The sequence below is a fragment of the Stegostoma tigrinum genome, chromosome 3, assembly GCF_030684315.1.
Source record: "Stegostoma tigrinum isolate sSteTig4 chromosome 3, sSteTig4.hap1, whole genome shotgun sequence".
Taxonomy (NCBI): domain Eukaryota; kingdom Metazoa; phylum Chordata; class Chondrichthyes; order Orectolobiformes; family Stegostomatidae; genus Stegostoma; species Stegostoma tigrinum.
The window spans coordinates 74,792,272-74,807,610 of NC_081356.1; the positions used below are offsets into that span (position 1 = coordinate 74,792,272).

Below are 15,339 nucleotides of genomic sequence, written 5' to 3' on the forward strand. Positions count from 1 at the left end.
TGTACTGTTGAGGCTGTATAAAGCTCTGTTCATACTGCATTTGGAATATTGTGAGCTGTTTTGGGCCCTGTAACCAAGGAATGAGGTACTGATTTGGAGGGATTCCAGAGAAGGTTCACAAGAATGATCTAAGGAATGTAGGTCTTGTGATATGAGGGGTGGTTGAGCACTCTAGAGATGTACTTGATGGTGTTTAGAAAGATGAGATATTGAAACTTACAGGTTTGGATAGAGTGGAAGTGGCGAAGATGTTTCCACTAGTAGGAGAGACAAGGACCCGAGAGCATAGTCTCAAAGTGAAGGGACAATCTTCTGGGACTGAGATAAGAGGAATATCTTCAGCCAGAGGGTAGTGAATCTGTGAAACTCATTTCCACAGAAGACTGTGGAAGCCAAGTCATTGTGTGTATTAAGAGTGAGATAGATACGTTCTTGATTAGTAAGGGGGTCAACGGCTACGGGGAGAAGGTCGAAGAATGGGGTTGAGAAACAGCTATGTTTGAATGAGTCAGTGGACTGAATGGCTAATTCTGCTTCAATACCTTATAGTCTTCATATTCTGTCCAGTTGTTGCCAGCTTCCTCCAGGTTCCTTGACATTTTATGCAGACTTTTAGGCAGTACAAAAATTATCCAAGTATAATCATTTGTATTTTGTATCATCTTTATTATAACAAAATGTCACAAACCATTTAACAGGGACATTATAAAATAAAATATGTCAAGCCACATAAGCAGACATTATACAGATGGCCAATAGCTAGATCAAAGGGGCGGGTTTGAAGGAATGTTTTAAAGGAGGTAAAAAGGAATGAATTCTAGAACTTAGAGTGAAAGCCTGACCCAAGCTGGATAAAGAGCATCTCATTTTCCACCTACAATCTTCATAACTCATCTTGGAGTTGAACAATTTCAAACCATGTATGCTGCTCTCCAATGTGATTACATCTCTCTACCACACTGCAAAGCTCTACCATGCCCCACCCACCAGGACCCATGTCATGTTTGCAGCAAAACCGAGTTATTTTGTGCTATTAACAATATCAATAATGTTTCTCCTTACCATTAGCATTCCCTTTACCTTTTTTCTCTGGGCATCAGTCCCATCTGAAGCACTTGCTCCTCTTCCTCCCTTTCCAACTGCATTAAAATACTTTCAATCCCTTTCCATTCTGAAGAAGGCATGTTGGACTCAAAACTTGGTTTTTTTCTGTACAGATGCTGCCAAACTTGCCAAGTTTCCCCAGCACTTACTGTTTTCATTTCAGATTTCCAGCATCCATTGCACTTTGTTCTTATTCTAGAACTTAGGGCCTAGGCAGTTGAAGGGAAGGTTTTTAATGGTAGTACTCAGAGGTCAGATGACCAAACGTGCAGATATCATAGAATATTGTAATGTTGGAGGAGATTGCAGAGAAAGGGAGAGATGACACAATGGAGGGACTTGAAAACAAGTTGGGAATTTTTATTTTAAAATAAAGATATAAATCAAAGACCAGTGTGGTCAGCAAGCAAAGGAGCAATTGACCAATGTAATTTGCTACAGGTTAGTAAATGGGCAGCTAAACTCTGGATGAGCTCAAGTTTGCAGAGGTTGCAATCTTGGAATTTGGCCAGGAATGTGTTGGAATCATTGAGTCTGAAAATAACAAAATTTTAGATGAGAATTTCAGCAGCAGAGGAACTGAGGCAAGGTGCAGATGGAAAATGTCAGAGAGTCAGAAATAATTAGGGAATTAGAATGGTGAGGTAGACCTGTATACCATCAATGTATGAGCAAACTGGAGTTGCAATTTCAGGTGTCAGGGGACTGCATGTAGATGTGACACATGAGAAGTTTAAGGATATACTCTTAGGGTTAAAAGAGAGGAGATATCAAAATGGAGTGTGGAATTCATGGTCTGAAGTTGTTGAACTCAAATTTCAGTACAAAAGGCTCTAAGTGCCGACATAGCAGATGAGGTGCTATCCATCCAGCTTGCACTGGGCTTCACTGAAACACTGTTGTAGGTCAAAAACGGAAATATGAGCTCAAGAGTAGAATGGTTTGTGGAAGTAGCAAACAGCCGGAAGGCAACGGTTATGCTTGTGAATGAACGGAGGTGTACTACCAAGCAACCATCCAGACTGCACTTGATCTCCCAAACTTAGATCACACCCAATTTTCCAGTTCCTTACCATTTTAGTACACCATCCTATTTTAGAACTATGTTGCATCTCTGGCAATTAAATGGTTTGTTCCTGTATGTGATTTTATCATTGAGCAGAAAGCCATTTTTTAATTCCTCTACCTTTCATAAGTGTTTTAAGCTGTTTGCATCGAATGTCCAAATGTGAATTGTTTAACTCTTTCAAATTCAATAATAGTTTGAGCAGCTCTTTTGCACATTCTGAAAGTGCCTTGGCCAAGCACTCTCAAGATGCTGTTTAACGTTTCTCATTGCCTTGAACAGAGATCTTCCGATATTGACCTTGAAACATTAACTCTGCTTCTCTCTCCACAGACCTGCTGAGTTTTTCCAGTACTTTGAGGTTAATTGAAAATATGTAGGAAGTAGAAGGCAACACAGAATGAATGTTAGTGATAATGGGAACCGCAGATGCTGGAGAATCCAAAATAACAAAGTGTGGAGCTGGATGAACACAGCACGCCAAGCAGCATCTCAGGAGCACAAAAGCTGACGATTTGGGCCTAGACCCTTCATCAGACCCTCTCTGATGAAGGGCCTAGGTCAGAAACGTCAGCTTTTGTGCTCCTGAGATGCTGCTTGGCCTGCTGTGTTCATCCAGCTCCACACTTTGTTATCATAGAATAAAGCTTATGTGCCTCTCCAGTGAACTGGCTTTGTCACACGTGAGTTCAAATTTCCTCACGCTGGTTTAACCTATTTTGCAACCTTTTCAAAGGCTATGAATGTTAATTTCATTCAAATTTGATAATACCCAGGGATACTTTGGAAAAAAAGTAATCAAAGCTTGGCTTCGGCCTAGTGTCATTGTGTTACCAACAAGTTCTCCAATACCAAAAATAAGTTCTCCCTATTCAGCTCAAACTGTCATTTTATTGTCATATTTGAGCTTTCTCAGTTCTTTCTCAACCTTTCCCCACCTTTCCCCCTGCCACCAGATGGCTTTTTTTTTCTCCTTTTTCCTGGAATTCTCTCTCCACTTATCCCTGCATGTAGTGTGGGCACAGTGGCTCAGCACCAGGGCTCGTGTTTGATTCCACCCTCAGGTGGCTCTGTGTGTAATTTGTACATTCTCCCTGTGTCTGCATGAGTTTCCTCCCACCGTTCAATGATGAGCAGAGCAAGTGGGTTAGCCACAGGAAATACTGGATTACAGGGATAGGGTGAGAGAGTGGATCTAGGTGCAATGGTCTTCCAAGGGTTGGCGTAGGCTTGATGGGCTGAATAGCCTGTTTCCATGCTGTAGGAATTCTATGATGCTTTTCTCCTTTCTCTTACTCTTTTCACTTCTGCCTGTTTTCTTTTTTCATTCCTGGAACTCTAATTCTAATTTCCAATCTTTCAGATGAGATTTTGATAGAGTGGCCAGGTCTATTTCAGGCTTCATGCCTTCTGCCTACAACAGCTTTGGCACTCAAGCCTATGGTTACAAAAATTCACTCAGACCTAAGTGGCATTACACATATTTGAAGAATGTCCTTATTAGTTTCAAGGGACCTCCTTCGTGCCTGATCAGTTGCATGGATTAAAATTTAAGCGAATGCAAAGACAGCCAGACATCAGGAACATCTGGTCAAATGATGCCTTTATTTTAAAATTCTCACCTTTGATTTACACTCCCTCAATGGCCTTGAACATCTGATCTATATGATGGTTTCTAGATATACAGTCATCCAAGGTATCTGTGCTCCTCAAAATTTGACCTCCAGCAGTCTAGACTTCAGATGTGCCACACTCAAAGCCAAGGCTTCCTCTACCCATTCCCATGGTTTACTGTCTACCTTTAGAAATTCCTTAAAACCTATCGCTTTGCTCAAGCTTTCGGCCTTCTGGCTGAAAATATCCATGTGATGTTTGATGTCAAAAGTCAGGAGAGAAGGGAGACTTTCTTCTTGCAGAGTAATTAAAGTGGAGGCTATCAATGATTTCAAAACCCCATTGTATAGGAACATGAAAGTCATAAATTTGCAGAGTTAACAGAATAGATGGAAGGAATGGACTGACTAGTTTGCTGGAGAGATTGACATTTATGCAACCAGCTGAATGGCCTCCTTCCATGACTAGATGATCTTTTTAATCTATTTTAGATGTCCCCAATTATAAAATTTAAACAATAATTATGCCAAAAATATTTAATCTTTTATGCATGTAAAATAGTCTTTCCGACTTCAAGATTTAATTTTAAAAACAAGCCAATTATTATTCTTTTACTGAAAACTCTTTTTATTGTATTTTCAAAACTAAAAACTTATCATATAATGAGCTTGTCATGAATTGGACAGTTGATAATTTAATGCATTCAGTTCAATCTTGCTGTAAATGTTGGTTTCAATGGAGAATAAAATGACTGAACAATTACTTATGGCGATGTCACTCCGTGTTCAATGGAAATTTATTCTTTGGCTTACTACAAACTAATATTTTGCATAAGAATAGAAGTTGCTCCAGACGCAATAACAGTCATAATAACTATGCTGATCATAAAGTACAATTGATTTATGAAAGTTACTAGCCATTTGAGTATTCTAGAATAAAATAAGCATCTGAGATTTAGATTAATATATTACATCTCCACACACTAGTTCAAAGTCCGTAGCTTCATCAGTCCAAGTAATTCAAGTGAGCTGATGAAAATTGTATAATACAGATGGAAAGGGATGAAAAGTATTAAAATGCTATTTGTTACATTTTGTCTTAACACTGCTAATGTACATATACCATTTAACTTACATTCTGCAATCTTCATCCTAGAACATAATATTTTCAGTTTATTTGCAATCTGTTGTGTTAGTTCTTGTATAGTCATAACTTTACAAAAAGGAAACAATGCATTCTGTTTTCTATAATAGTCTAAAAACTAAAACTGCATTCAATTTTGCTAATTTATCTGAACTCTTCAGTTTCATTCCACAGGCTACAAATAATCATCTGCTAGGTACTGGACAGCAGGTGTTCAAGATGGACAAATAATTGATAGGAGTACTTATTCTCCTTTATGCATATTGTTATCGATATAGAAAACACTTCTTTTAAAAAAAACTTGTCAAAATATACAATTATAACGAAAACAAATTTTACATGACATTATTCCTTCATATTTTAGCAAGTTTTCAACATGTTTTACAGGAAATGTTACAAATTGCTGATTATATGCTTTTATCATCTAGCATTTTGTTGACACCATCACATATTTTCTGCAGAGAAGCTTTGTAAGATCCGAATGGATTGTACAGCACAGCTAAGAACTCACAATCTGAAAAGTGATTAAAAACATGGTTGATGCGTCCATGTGACTTGGTGGTGAGATGCCGATCAATGATTTGATGAAGCAGGTCTCTGCATTCATTCAGAAGTTTGGACAGAACATGCCGATCGAAAGTAAAGTCAACCTGATGAAAACTCACAATGGTCATAGCTAACTGATGAACTTTCTTCTTGAACTTCTCCACAAGCATCAGCTCATCTTGATTGAATTGGCTATTCCTGTACAAGACTCCTAGTTTTATGATTACCTTTATAAGATCTTTGACAATTTTTTCTGCTTCTTTTTTGTTCTGTGTGTATTCCTTGGTTGCTTTGTATAGCTCATCCAAAACATCACTGCTTGTATCATCAATCAATGCAGTTGCTATCGACTTTGATGCCATCTTGCCAAGTATTTTCTTTTGGGCCTGAACAGCCAGGCTTTTGGAATTGAAGACTTCAGTGGCCACTGAAAACATGAAAAGATAGTTTAAGCAAATGATCCAAAATTGTGAAAATAGCAGAATTAGCTCAAATGTTTTTGTTCTGTTTGAATTATTTCCTCATAATGTGACCTTTTTTTCCAAGGACACACTTCCATCAAATGTAATACTGCACAATACTTCTGATCATATTGAGATTTGACCAGAGAATTCTGGCACATTATTTGCTTCAAACCTGAAAGTGAATATCTGCGTGTTATTCAGCATTATTACTTTGGGTCTTTAATGCTTGTAAAATAATTTTCAAGATCAAATAAAAAAAATCATGGTTTGTATATCTGGCAAACATTTTTATAGAAATACAAAAATTCCTTAATAATTTTGCAGGCTATGTGTTCAAAATGCCACATTATCAGATTTGAAAAAATGTAGAGAAGGTAAAAATATAGATTCTAAAAGCTACAACTGTTAACAGAAACATTCTACTCGATGAAAAACAGCACTGGGCCTGCAGCATTATCCCCTGTACCTATCAACCATTTCACAAATGTTATCAGTGATAGGGAGAAAGGGAGAATTGGGTGGCCCACTCATCCTCTCACTATGGTGAGATCCTTAAATGCCAAATTACTGGAAGCGTGGCATGGGAGGGGTGGGCTTGTCACTGCATAGTGTCCTGCATTGAAGAAAGAAGCTTGCCCCATTTTCACCATCCTGACTTGGAAATACAACATAGTTCCTTCAATGTCACTGGGTTAAAATCCTGGAACTTCTTCCCTGACAGTATTTTTGGGCATATCGACACCAAATGCTTACGGGAATTCAAGAAGGCAACTCATCACCACCATCTCAAGGGAAACTAAAGGTGGGTATTAAATGCTGGCCCAGCCAGCAAGGGCCACAACTCTTCAATTTATTTTTAGAAAAATGCATTGTACTGAGCTCCTCTGAAAATTCTGCAGATTCTCTTGGTCACAATCCTGGAATTTTCTACTTAACTCAATTGTGGTAGCACTTTCACCATAGTCTACACAGCAGTGCCAGGAGAAGACACAAGGAACAGGCAATACATTCTGCTTTACATCGCAATTTGTGTATAATGAAAAAGAAAATCTGATGCTGACTCAAGTTAACAGAAAAAAAAATATGCTGGAAGCTAAAATCAGTTTTACGTTGTAATTTCAGTGTCACTCAGAAACTTTGTAAATGTGTTCATAAAATGCACAGTCAAGCAGGGATCAGTTTTATTAAAGGTTGCACTACGTTCAGTAATAAAACAAAATTGTGCAGTTAATAGAAGTCCTTTTAACAATTAACGAACATGTAAGTTTCAAAGAAGGTTTTGTACTCCTCAAGGTTAATCTACACTTTAATTTCAGTGACATGTGGCAAAGTACTTGGATACTCACCTGGGTAATTACATTTTATTATTCAAAGAGAGTGCCTGAAGAATCACTTTTCTCATGACATGAAAATATAAGAAAGAAGTAACTTATATTGACAAAATCCCACAAGGCCTCAAAGACATCACAAACATTATTAATTATTTTTAAGGTACACTGATAAGAAGTCAAAATTGATTTATCAACTTACTAGGGTATCTAATAATCTTTAAGCAATAGCTTGGTACAAGCTAGACTATTTGACAAGCAATATGAATGTTTTTTGATGCATGTCTATAAATATTTACTTTACTATTTTCAGGATTTTCCAGTGATTCCAAACTTCTAAGTAGCATAAGGACGATATCAACTGACTGCAACAGGATCTAAACAAACTGGCTTGCATGTTAGGCAGACGTGGCATTTGGCAGTGAAAACAGAGAAGTGTAAATTTCTAAGATCGTGGGTGAGATCAGATTTGGGGATAGTCAACACTGATAATGATGAAAGTAATTAGCAAAATAAGTTTGTCATAAATGTGAGGTAGTACATTTTGGGAGGAAGGTCCCCTTGTAACTCAGAAGGTGAGAATCGAGGTAGAGGGACAATGGAATCTCGAAGTACAAGTAAACATATCTCTAAGAGATGCACCAACGGATAGCAAGGTTATAGAAAAAATGCAAACTAAGTGCTTGACTTCATTTCTCGCAGGGTAGAATTCAAAAGTAGGCAAGTTCTTGTTTAAACCATGTAGTTTACTGCATAGAGATCTGTTTACATATAATTGAAAAGATTCAGGACACTGGTGAGGGAGCAGAGAAGATTTATCTAGATTTACAAGTACAAGATGTGATAGAGTACACATCTGAAAAGGATTGAAAGGTTGTTTCTGTTGTCTCGAAAAAAATAGAGATGTTTGAAAGTTACAAAAGGCTTTGAAAGAATGCAGGCAGAGAGAATGTTTCCTCTTGTGAAGATGCATATAATTAGAGGCTCAGTATAATATAGTGACCAAGTGCCCAATGCAAAAATCAAACAAAACTTCTTTATCCAAAGAATGGTGAGAATGTCGATCAAACAGAATACTATCGATAATGGTAAAGCGAAGCATGACAAACCATTTGAGGGAAAATTGAATAGATTGTTATAGTGGTCAATTTAGATGAGGAAAGATAGCAGGAAATCTGAGTGAAGCACAAACACCATAATGGATTAGTGGGCAAAATGCTCAGTTTCTGAGTCAGTACCTGAGATATGAAATTCTATGCAATTTTAACATCAGAATGTTGCTTGTCCAGCAGTCAACATAGGTCAACGAGCATCAGGGCGGTCAGCCTTGCTGACAGTTACAACAGAAACAATAGACAATAGACAATAGGTGCTGGAGTAGGCCATTCGGCCCTTCGAGCCAGCACCACCATTCATTATGATCATGGCTGATCATCCACAATCAGTATCCTGTTCCTGCCTTATCCCCATAACCCTTGATTCCACTATCTTTAAGAGCTCTGTCTATCTCTTTCTTGAAAGCATCCAGAGAGTTGGCCTCCACTGCCTTCTGGGGCAGAGCATTCCATATATCCACCACTCTCTGGGTGAAGAAGTTTTTCCTCAACTCTGTTCTAAATGGCCTACCCCTTATTTTTAAACTGTCCTCTGGTTCTGGACTCACCCATCAGCGGAAACATGCTTCCTGCCTCCACAGTGTCCAATCCCTTAATAATCTTATACGTCTCAATCAGATAATAATCTTAAATGTCTCAATCAGATCTTTGGATGACTAATGCAGAGCATGGAAAGTAGAATGTGGGAGAACCAGCCAAGTGGACATTATCCAACACTGGAAAATCAGTAGCTCCTTCATCAGAGGTAGGCATTGCCAGTGAAAGTCGGTAAACAAGAAGATGGAGGCACACTCTGAACACTCAAATTTAAAAAGTAAGAAGTGCACACAGTTGGTGTTTAGGTCTGTGTATATGCGCCCGTGTCTATGCAAGTGTGTCTGCATGTGCGGCGTGTCTGTGTGTGCGGTGCTCATGCTTTTTCATTAAGTTTGATATCATCTTTAACCTTTCTAGTTAACCAAGGATGCCAAGTCTGATGTTTAGAATTTCTCCGACTCTTTAGAATGCATCCTTTCTGTGTATACTGAAAGATACCTTTAAATGTTTCGGTCACTCGGATCAAGAAGAGTGTAAGCCCATCGACTTTCCTGCTCCTCTGATGCTGCCTGACCTGCTGTGTTCCTCCGGCTCCACACTGTATTGACCATTTAAATGTTTGCAACTTTGGGCTGAATCTCATGACTTTTTTGGTTAAGTGCAGGGTTATTCACCATGAGGCTGAGCCAGTTTCTTTGTTGTAACCTGCCAAAGCTGTTGCATTAATTACCTGTCGTGCCCCTATGACATCTGTTACATCCAATTTCTGCCCCATCTTACCACAAGCCATTCCCAGAACAACTCTGTGCACTGCGAATCTCTTACACCCATGCCATCTTTGGAATGCTGCTGTGCACCCAAAGAGCACTGGCATTCTGAAACTGCCCTGCTCAGTCAAGGATGGAGTCACAAGATGATGGAAATGGCGAGGATTCTTCAACAGAGACCTGTGGACACATGGTGCAAAGTAGAGGAGCCCTCTTCCCAGAAGGCTGACACTGGAGGCCATGCTACCAGGCCCTGCCAGCCTGGTCTAAGATCATTTTCAGAGTGCTGACCCTTACCTGCTGCTCATGAGCAAACTCTCCTGTTCCTGAATGCCAACCAAATTAGAAAACTCTATCCTAAGAGGTGTGACTGCCTCTGGTACAAAGTATCTTAGCCTGTCCCTTATGTGTGTCTGTAGTTCAGCTAACGCAAACTCTGAGCCAAAGCTGCTCAAACTTGATGCACTTATAGCAGATATGTTTGCCCTAATCAAACTGGCATCCAGTACCTCCTACATGCTGCAGCTGTGACACATCACCAACTGTAGCACCATTAATGTGTTTGAATTAGTCAATTTGTTGTATATTTAATTATGTTTTTATATATTTTCTTAACCATTCTATGAGTCACTATACCATTTTGAACTTTAGGAATAGAATGAACCTTCATCACTTATGAGGAAGTCACCACAAATGTAGTTTATTTGCCTGTAGCTGAGTAATAACCAATTCCTGGACGATGGAAATGATAGTACAAGCAAAAGCAAAGAAACACCTTTTTCCCCAACTCCTTCAATTACCCAACTCACAACACTGTTATAAGTAGCAGTCAAATTATCTCCGAGAGGGAAGTCAATAGCCTGGTGGTATTTTTGCAAGTCTATTACTGTAGCGACCCAAATAATGTTCTGGTTGCTTAATGTCCTTCAGGGAAGGATATCTGTCACCTTCACCTGGTCTGGCCTACGTGTGATTCCAAGCTCACATTAATTTGTTTGACTCTCAGTTGCCCTCTGAAATGACCTAGCAAGTCACTTATTTGTACCAATCACTACAAAGTCTCAAAGAACGAAAACCAAAGGAACTGCAGATGCTGTAAATCAGGAACAAAAACAAAGTTGCTGGAAAAGTTGCTTGGTTCTGAGGAAGGGTCACCGGACCCGAAACGTTAACTCTGTTTTCTCCTCCATAGATGCTGCCAGACGTGCTCAACTTTTTCAGAAACTTTGTTTTTGTGTCTCAAAGAATGAAACTGGATGGATCACCAGACATTAACTTAGGCACCAGGAAAGACAATGGCAGAAACAGCCCTATCAACCATGCAAAATCTTCCTCGCTAACATCTGGTGGCTAGTGCCAAAATTGGGACAGCTGTCTCACAGCCTAGCCAAGCAACAGCCTGACATAGTCATGCTTACAGAATCATACCTTACAAACAATGACTCATACACCACCATCACCATCCCTCGATATGTCCTGTCCCACCAGCAGGACAGACCCAGCACAGGGGGCTGCACAGTGGTTTACAGTTGGGAGGGAATTGCTCTGGGAGTCCTCAACATGGACTCCAGACTCCGTGAAGTCTCAAGGCTTCAGGTTAAACATGGGCAAGGAAACCTCCCACTGATTACCAAATGCCATCCTCCCTCAGCTGATGAATCTGTAATCCTCCATGTTGATCAACACTTAGAGGAGGCACTGAGGATGGCAAGGGCACAAAATGTACTTTGGGTGAGGGATTTCAATGTCCATCACCAAGGGTAGCTTAGTAGCAGGACTACTGAAAAAGAGCTGGCCGGGTCCTAAAGGACATAGCTGCTAGACTGGGCCTGCAGCAGATGGTGAAGGAACCAGTAAGAGGGAAGAACATACCTGACCTCATCCTTACCAATCTGCCACCAGCAGATGCCATCTGTCCATGACAGTATTGGTAAGAGAGGCTATCGCTTAGTTCTCGTGGAGATGAAGTCCCGCTTTCACATTGGGAATAACCTCCATCGTGCTAAAGAGGATAGACTTTGAACAGATCTAGCAACTCAAAACGAGGCATCCACGAGGTGCTGTGGGTCATCAACAGCAGCAAATCTTGCTCCAGCACAATCTGTACCCTCATGGCCCGGCATATCCCCGACTGAACCATTATCATCAAGCCAGGGGATCAACTCTGGTTCAATGGAGAGTGCAGCAGGGCATGCCAGGAGCAACACCAATTGAAAATGAGGTGTCAAGCTGCTGAAGCTACCAAACAGGACTATTTGTATGCCAAATAGCATAAGCAGTGTAACTGAGAGTCAGAGCAAAGCAATCCCAGATCTAAACTCTGTCCTGCCACATCCAGTCATGAATGGTGGTGGACAATTAAACAACTCAATGGAGGAGGAGGCTCCACAAATATCCCTCTCCTCAATTATGGAATAGCCCAACACATCAGTGCAAAGGAAAAGGCTGAAGCTTTCGCAGCAATCTTCAGCCAGAAGTGCTGAGTGGATGATCTGTCGGGGTGACCCAGCTCCTGTCCTCATTACAGCCTTGGTTCAAATATGGACAAAGGAGCTGAATAGCAGAGGTGAGGCGAGAGTAACAGCCCTTGATATCAAGGCTGCATTCAACCATCACAGAGCCCTAGCAAAACTCAAATCAATAGGTATCAGGGTGCAAACTCTCTGGTGGTTGGAGTCATACCTGGCACATAGGAAGATGGTTGTGGTTGCTGGAAGTCAGTCATCTCAGCTCCAGAACATCTCTGTAGGAGTTCCTCAGGGTAGTGTCTGAGGCTCAACCATCTTCAGCTGCTTCATCAATGGCCTTCACTCTATCATAAGGTCAGAAGTGGGGATGTTTGTTGATGATTGTACAATGTTCAGTACCATTCGCAACTCCTCAGACACTGAGGCAGTGTGTGTTCAAATGCAACAAGATCTGGACAATATCCAGGCTTAGGCTGACAAGTGGCAAGTGACATTTGCACCACACAAATGCCAGGTTATGACCATCACCAACAAGAGACAATTTAACCATTGCCCCCTTGACATTCAATGATTTTACCATCACTGAATCTCGCACTATCAACATCCTGAGAGTTATCGTTGATCAGAAACTCAACTGGACTCACCACATAAATGCAGTGGCTACAACAGCAGGACAGAAGCTAGGAATACTGTGGCAAGTAACTCACCTCCTGACTCCCCAAAGCCTGTCCACCATCAACAGGACATATATCAGGAATATGATGGAATACTTCTCCCACTTGCCTGGATGAGTACAACACTGAAGAAGGTTGACACCATCCAGGACAAAGCAGCCGCTTGATTGGCACTACATCCACAAACATCCACTCTCTCCACCACTGACACTCAGTAGCAGCAGTGTGGACTATCGACATGATGCACTGCAGAAATTCAGCAAAGATCCTCTGACTGCATCTTGTAAACTCACGAACACTTCCATCTAGAAGGACAAGGGTAGCAGATATATGGGAACACCACCACCTTCAAGTCATTCTGACTTGAAAGTATATCGCCGTTGCTTCACTGTCGCTGGGGTCAAAATCCTGGAAATCCCTCTCTAATGTATTGCGAGTCAATCTACAGCAGGTGGACTGCAGCAGTTCAAGAAGGCAGCTCACCACCACCTTCTGAAAGGCAACTAGGGATGGGCAATAAAAGCCGGCCAGCCTGCAATACCCACATCCCACAAAAATATGAATAAAGGAAAAAACAAAGTTGCAAGTTAACACAAAAGGGTTTGGCTGGCCCTATAATAGAGGAACTGGCTTAACCTGATTTTGTTAAATCAACTGTTCTTCCATTGGAGACCTTTCTCTTCCACTGTTTAAGCTGTAAAGTTTAGGATTTAATGTATAGAATTCAGTTGAATACAAAAGACAATCAAAATTAGACTTATAAAAGATTAAGGCCATCTTACCCATCAACAGCCATCATTCAGTTTACAATAGGTGTTGATGAGTTCCCTCAATATGTCCTGTAATTATACTTATTGGATATGGGGTGTCCTTCCCCCAAAAAGCAAATGCCTTGAAATACACCACAGGCGAGAACATTCCCACAGACCAGCATGAGTGATTGTGACAATTATGTGCACAAGCCCATATCTGCACTGCTATGAAAAACCACTCTCCGAGGTCAGACTAGGAGGAGCAAAGAGGGTGAAGTCTATGGAGAGCAAAAGAGGAATTTCTGCAGCTGTTTCAGTTTGAGCAATGTTAATTTATTCAGTATTTTACCAATATGTACAACTTACTCAGTAATTTGTCCTGTAATCCATGATAGTGCCAAAACATGGTGGCATTATATACATTTTACTGTACCTAGGCACAAATAATAATATTAAATAAATCAAAAAACAATCTAGACAGTGGCCAATATCTGTGTTTCAGTATTACATTAGTGCTGTTGTGTGCTTGGAATTTCTTTACTTGGATTCCTAAATTACCAAACATGCCTTGACAGAAAGGGCCCCAAAATGCACAATGTTTGCATGGTGACCAAGTGTGAAATGGAGTTAGGCTCATTGCCAGAAACACAGTCTAGATGGGAATGGCAGTGTTACAACAGAGCTAGCACAATGTAGGATCAAAATGTAGCTTCAAAGACCCAAAATTTTTCAAATTGCACCCTGCAGCAAGAAACTAGCACAAAGAGTTTACAATTTCCACAAAGAACAGCTGATCCACACCATGTTTCTGAATTTTCCTCTTCGATATAAAGAAACAAAACAAAAAATTTTTTTAAAATTCATTTGTTGGAGTTTCGAATTTAGCTCATACAGCCTGCACCATGGGCAAATCTCAAGAGAAACACTGACACCAAATAAAATTCTTACAACCTTATATAGCCTTTACAATCATGAAAAATAAATAAGCATTCTTGGAAGTCCATTAAAACCTTTTAAATTTCAAATGGATACTGACTTACAAAACAACATACTTCTGCCCATTGCACATTAATGGTAGCTAAAGCCTTAAATAGTCACTCTGAGATGTCAATCAAGTTATGAACTCATAATCCCTGATAAGGTGATAAATTTTGGAAGTCAGCTAAGCATTCATAATTAACGCTTTGAGAAAAATGTTTACAATTATTGAAACTACTAGGACAGGGACCTTTCCACCTGAGGTATTTTTTGTTAGGTGTCTCACTAATTGCTGTAGGCAAAACCCAGAATAGGGCTATTTTGAAAACTTCAAATCATGATTAAACAGACCATACCCCCTTCAAGAGTCTTTGACAGTATAGTCCATAAATTGATAACACCAACCTGTGTAAAGTTCTTCGCAGCAGTCAGAATGGGACACACGACATAATAAGAACGAAAAGAACTGCGGATGCTGTAAATCAGGAATAAAAGCAGAAGGTTTTGCTGGAAAAACTCCGATTTTCTCTTCACAGATGCTGCCAGACTTGCTGAGCTTTTCCAGCAACTTCTGTTTTGGTTCCTGGAATACATGACTTGTTGCATTCAGGTTTCTTTAATGTGTGCATTAAGCCTTGCCCACTTGCTAATAATGCAGTATTTCAGAATTGGGGGCAGAACTTTCACATCTGGGTGCCAGCTGCCATTTTAAAAGGTCCAAGGAGCCTTTCTGAATTCATGTGTAATTGTACTTTTGTCTAATTGTACATTTTTAAACAGAAG

General features: G+C 40.1%; 1 protein-coding gene across 8 annotated transcripts in view; it reads right to left on the reverse strand.

Annotated features, from left to right (window-relative positions):
* Window positions 1-2,740: 2,740 nt before the first annotated feature.
* Window positions 2,741-15,339, reverse strand: part of LOC125449638 (tumor necrosis factor alpha-induced protein 8) — a 140,058-nt gene continuing 127,459 nt past the window's right edge. For 7 of the 8 annotated variants that reach the window (XM_048525500.2, XM_048525501.2, XM_048525508.2 and 4 more), the window contains one exon: window positions 2,741-5,900. In XM_048525500.2, coding sequence (XP_048381457.1) covers window positions 5,335-5,900 — 566 coding nt within the window. In that variant the 3' untranslated portion in view covers window positions 2,741-5,334. Of the gene's footprint in view, window positions 5,901-12,366; window positions 12,424-15,339 lie in introns of those variants that run through there. The other variant, XM_059644676.1, reaches the window with a different exon arrangement.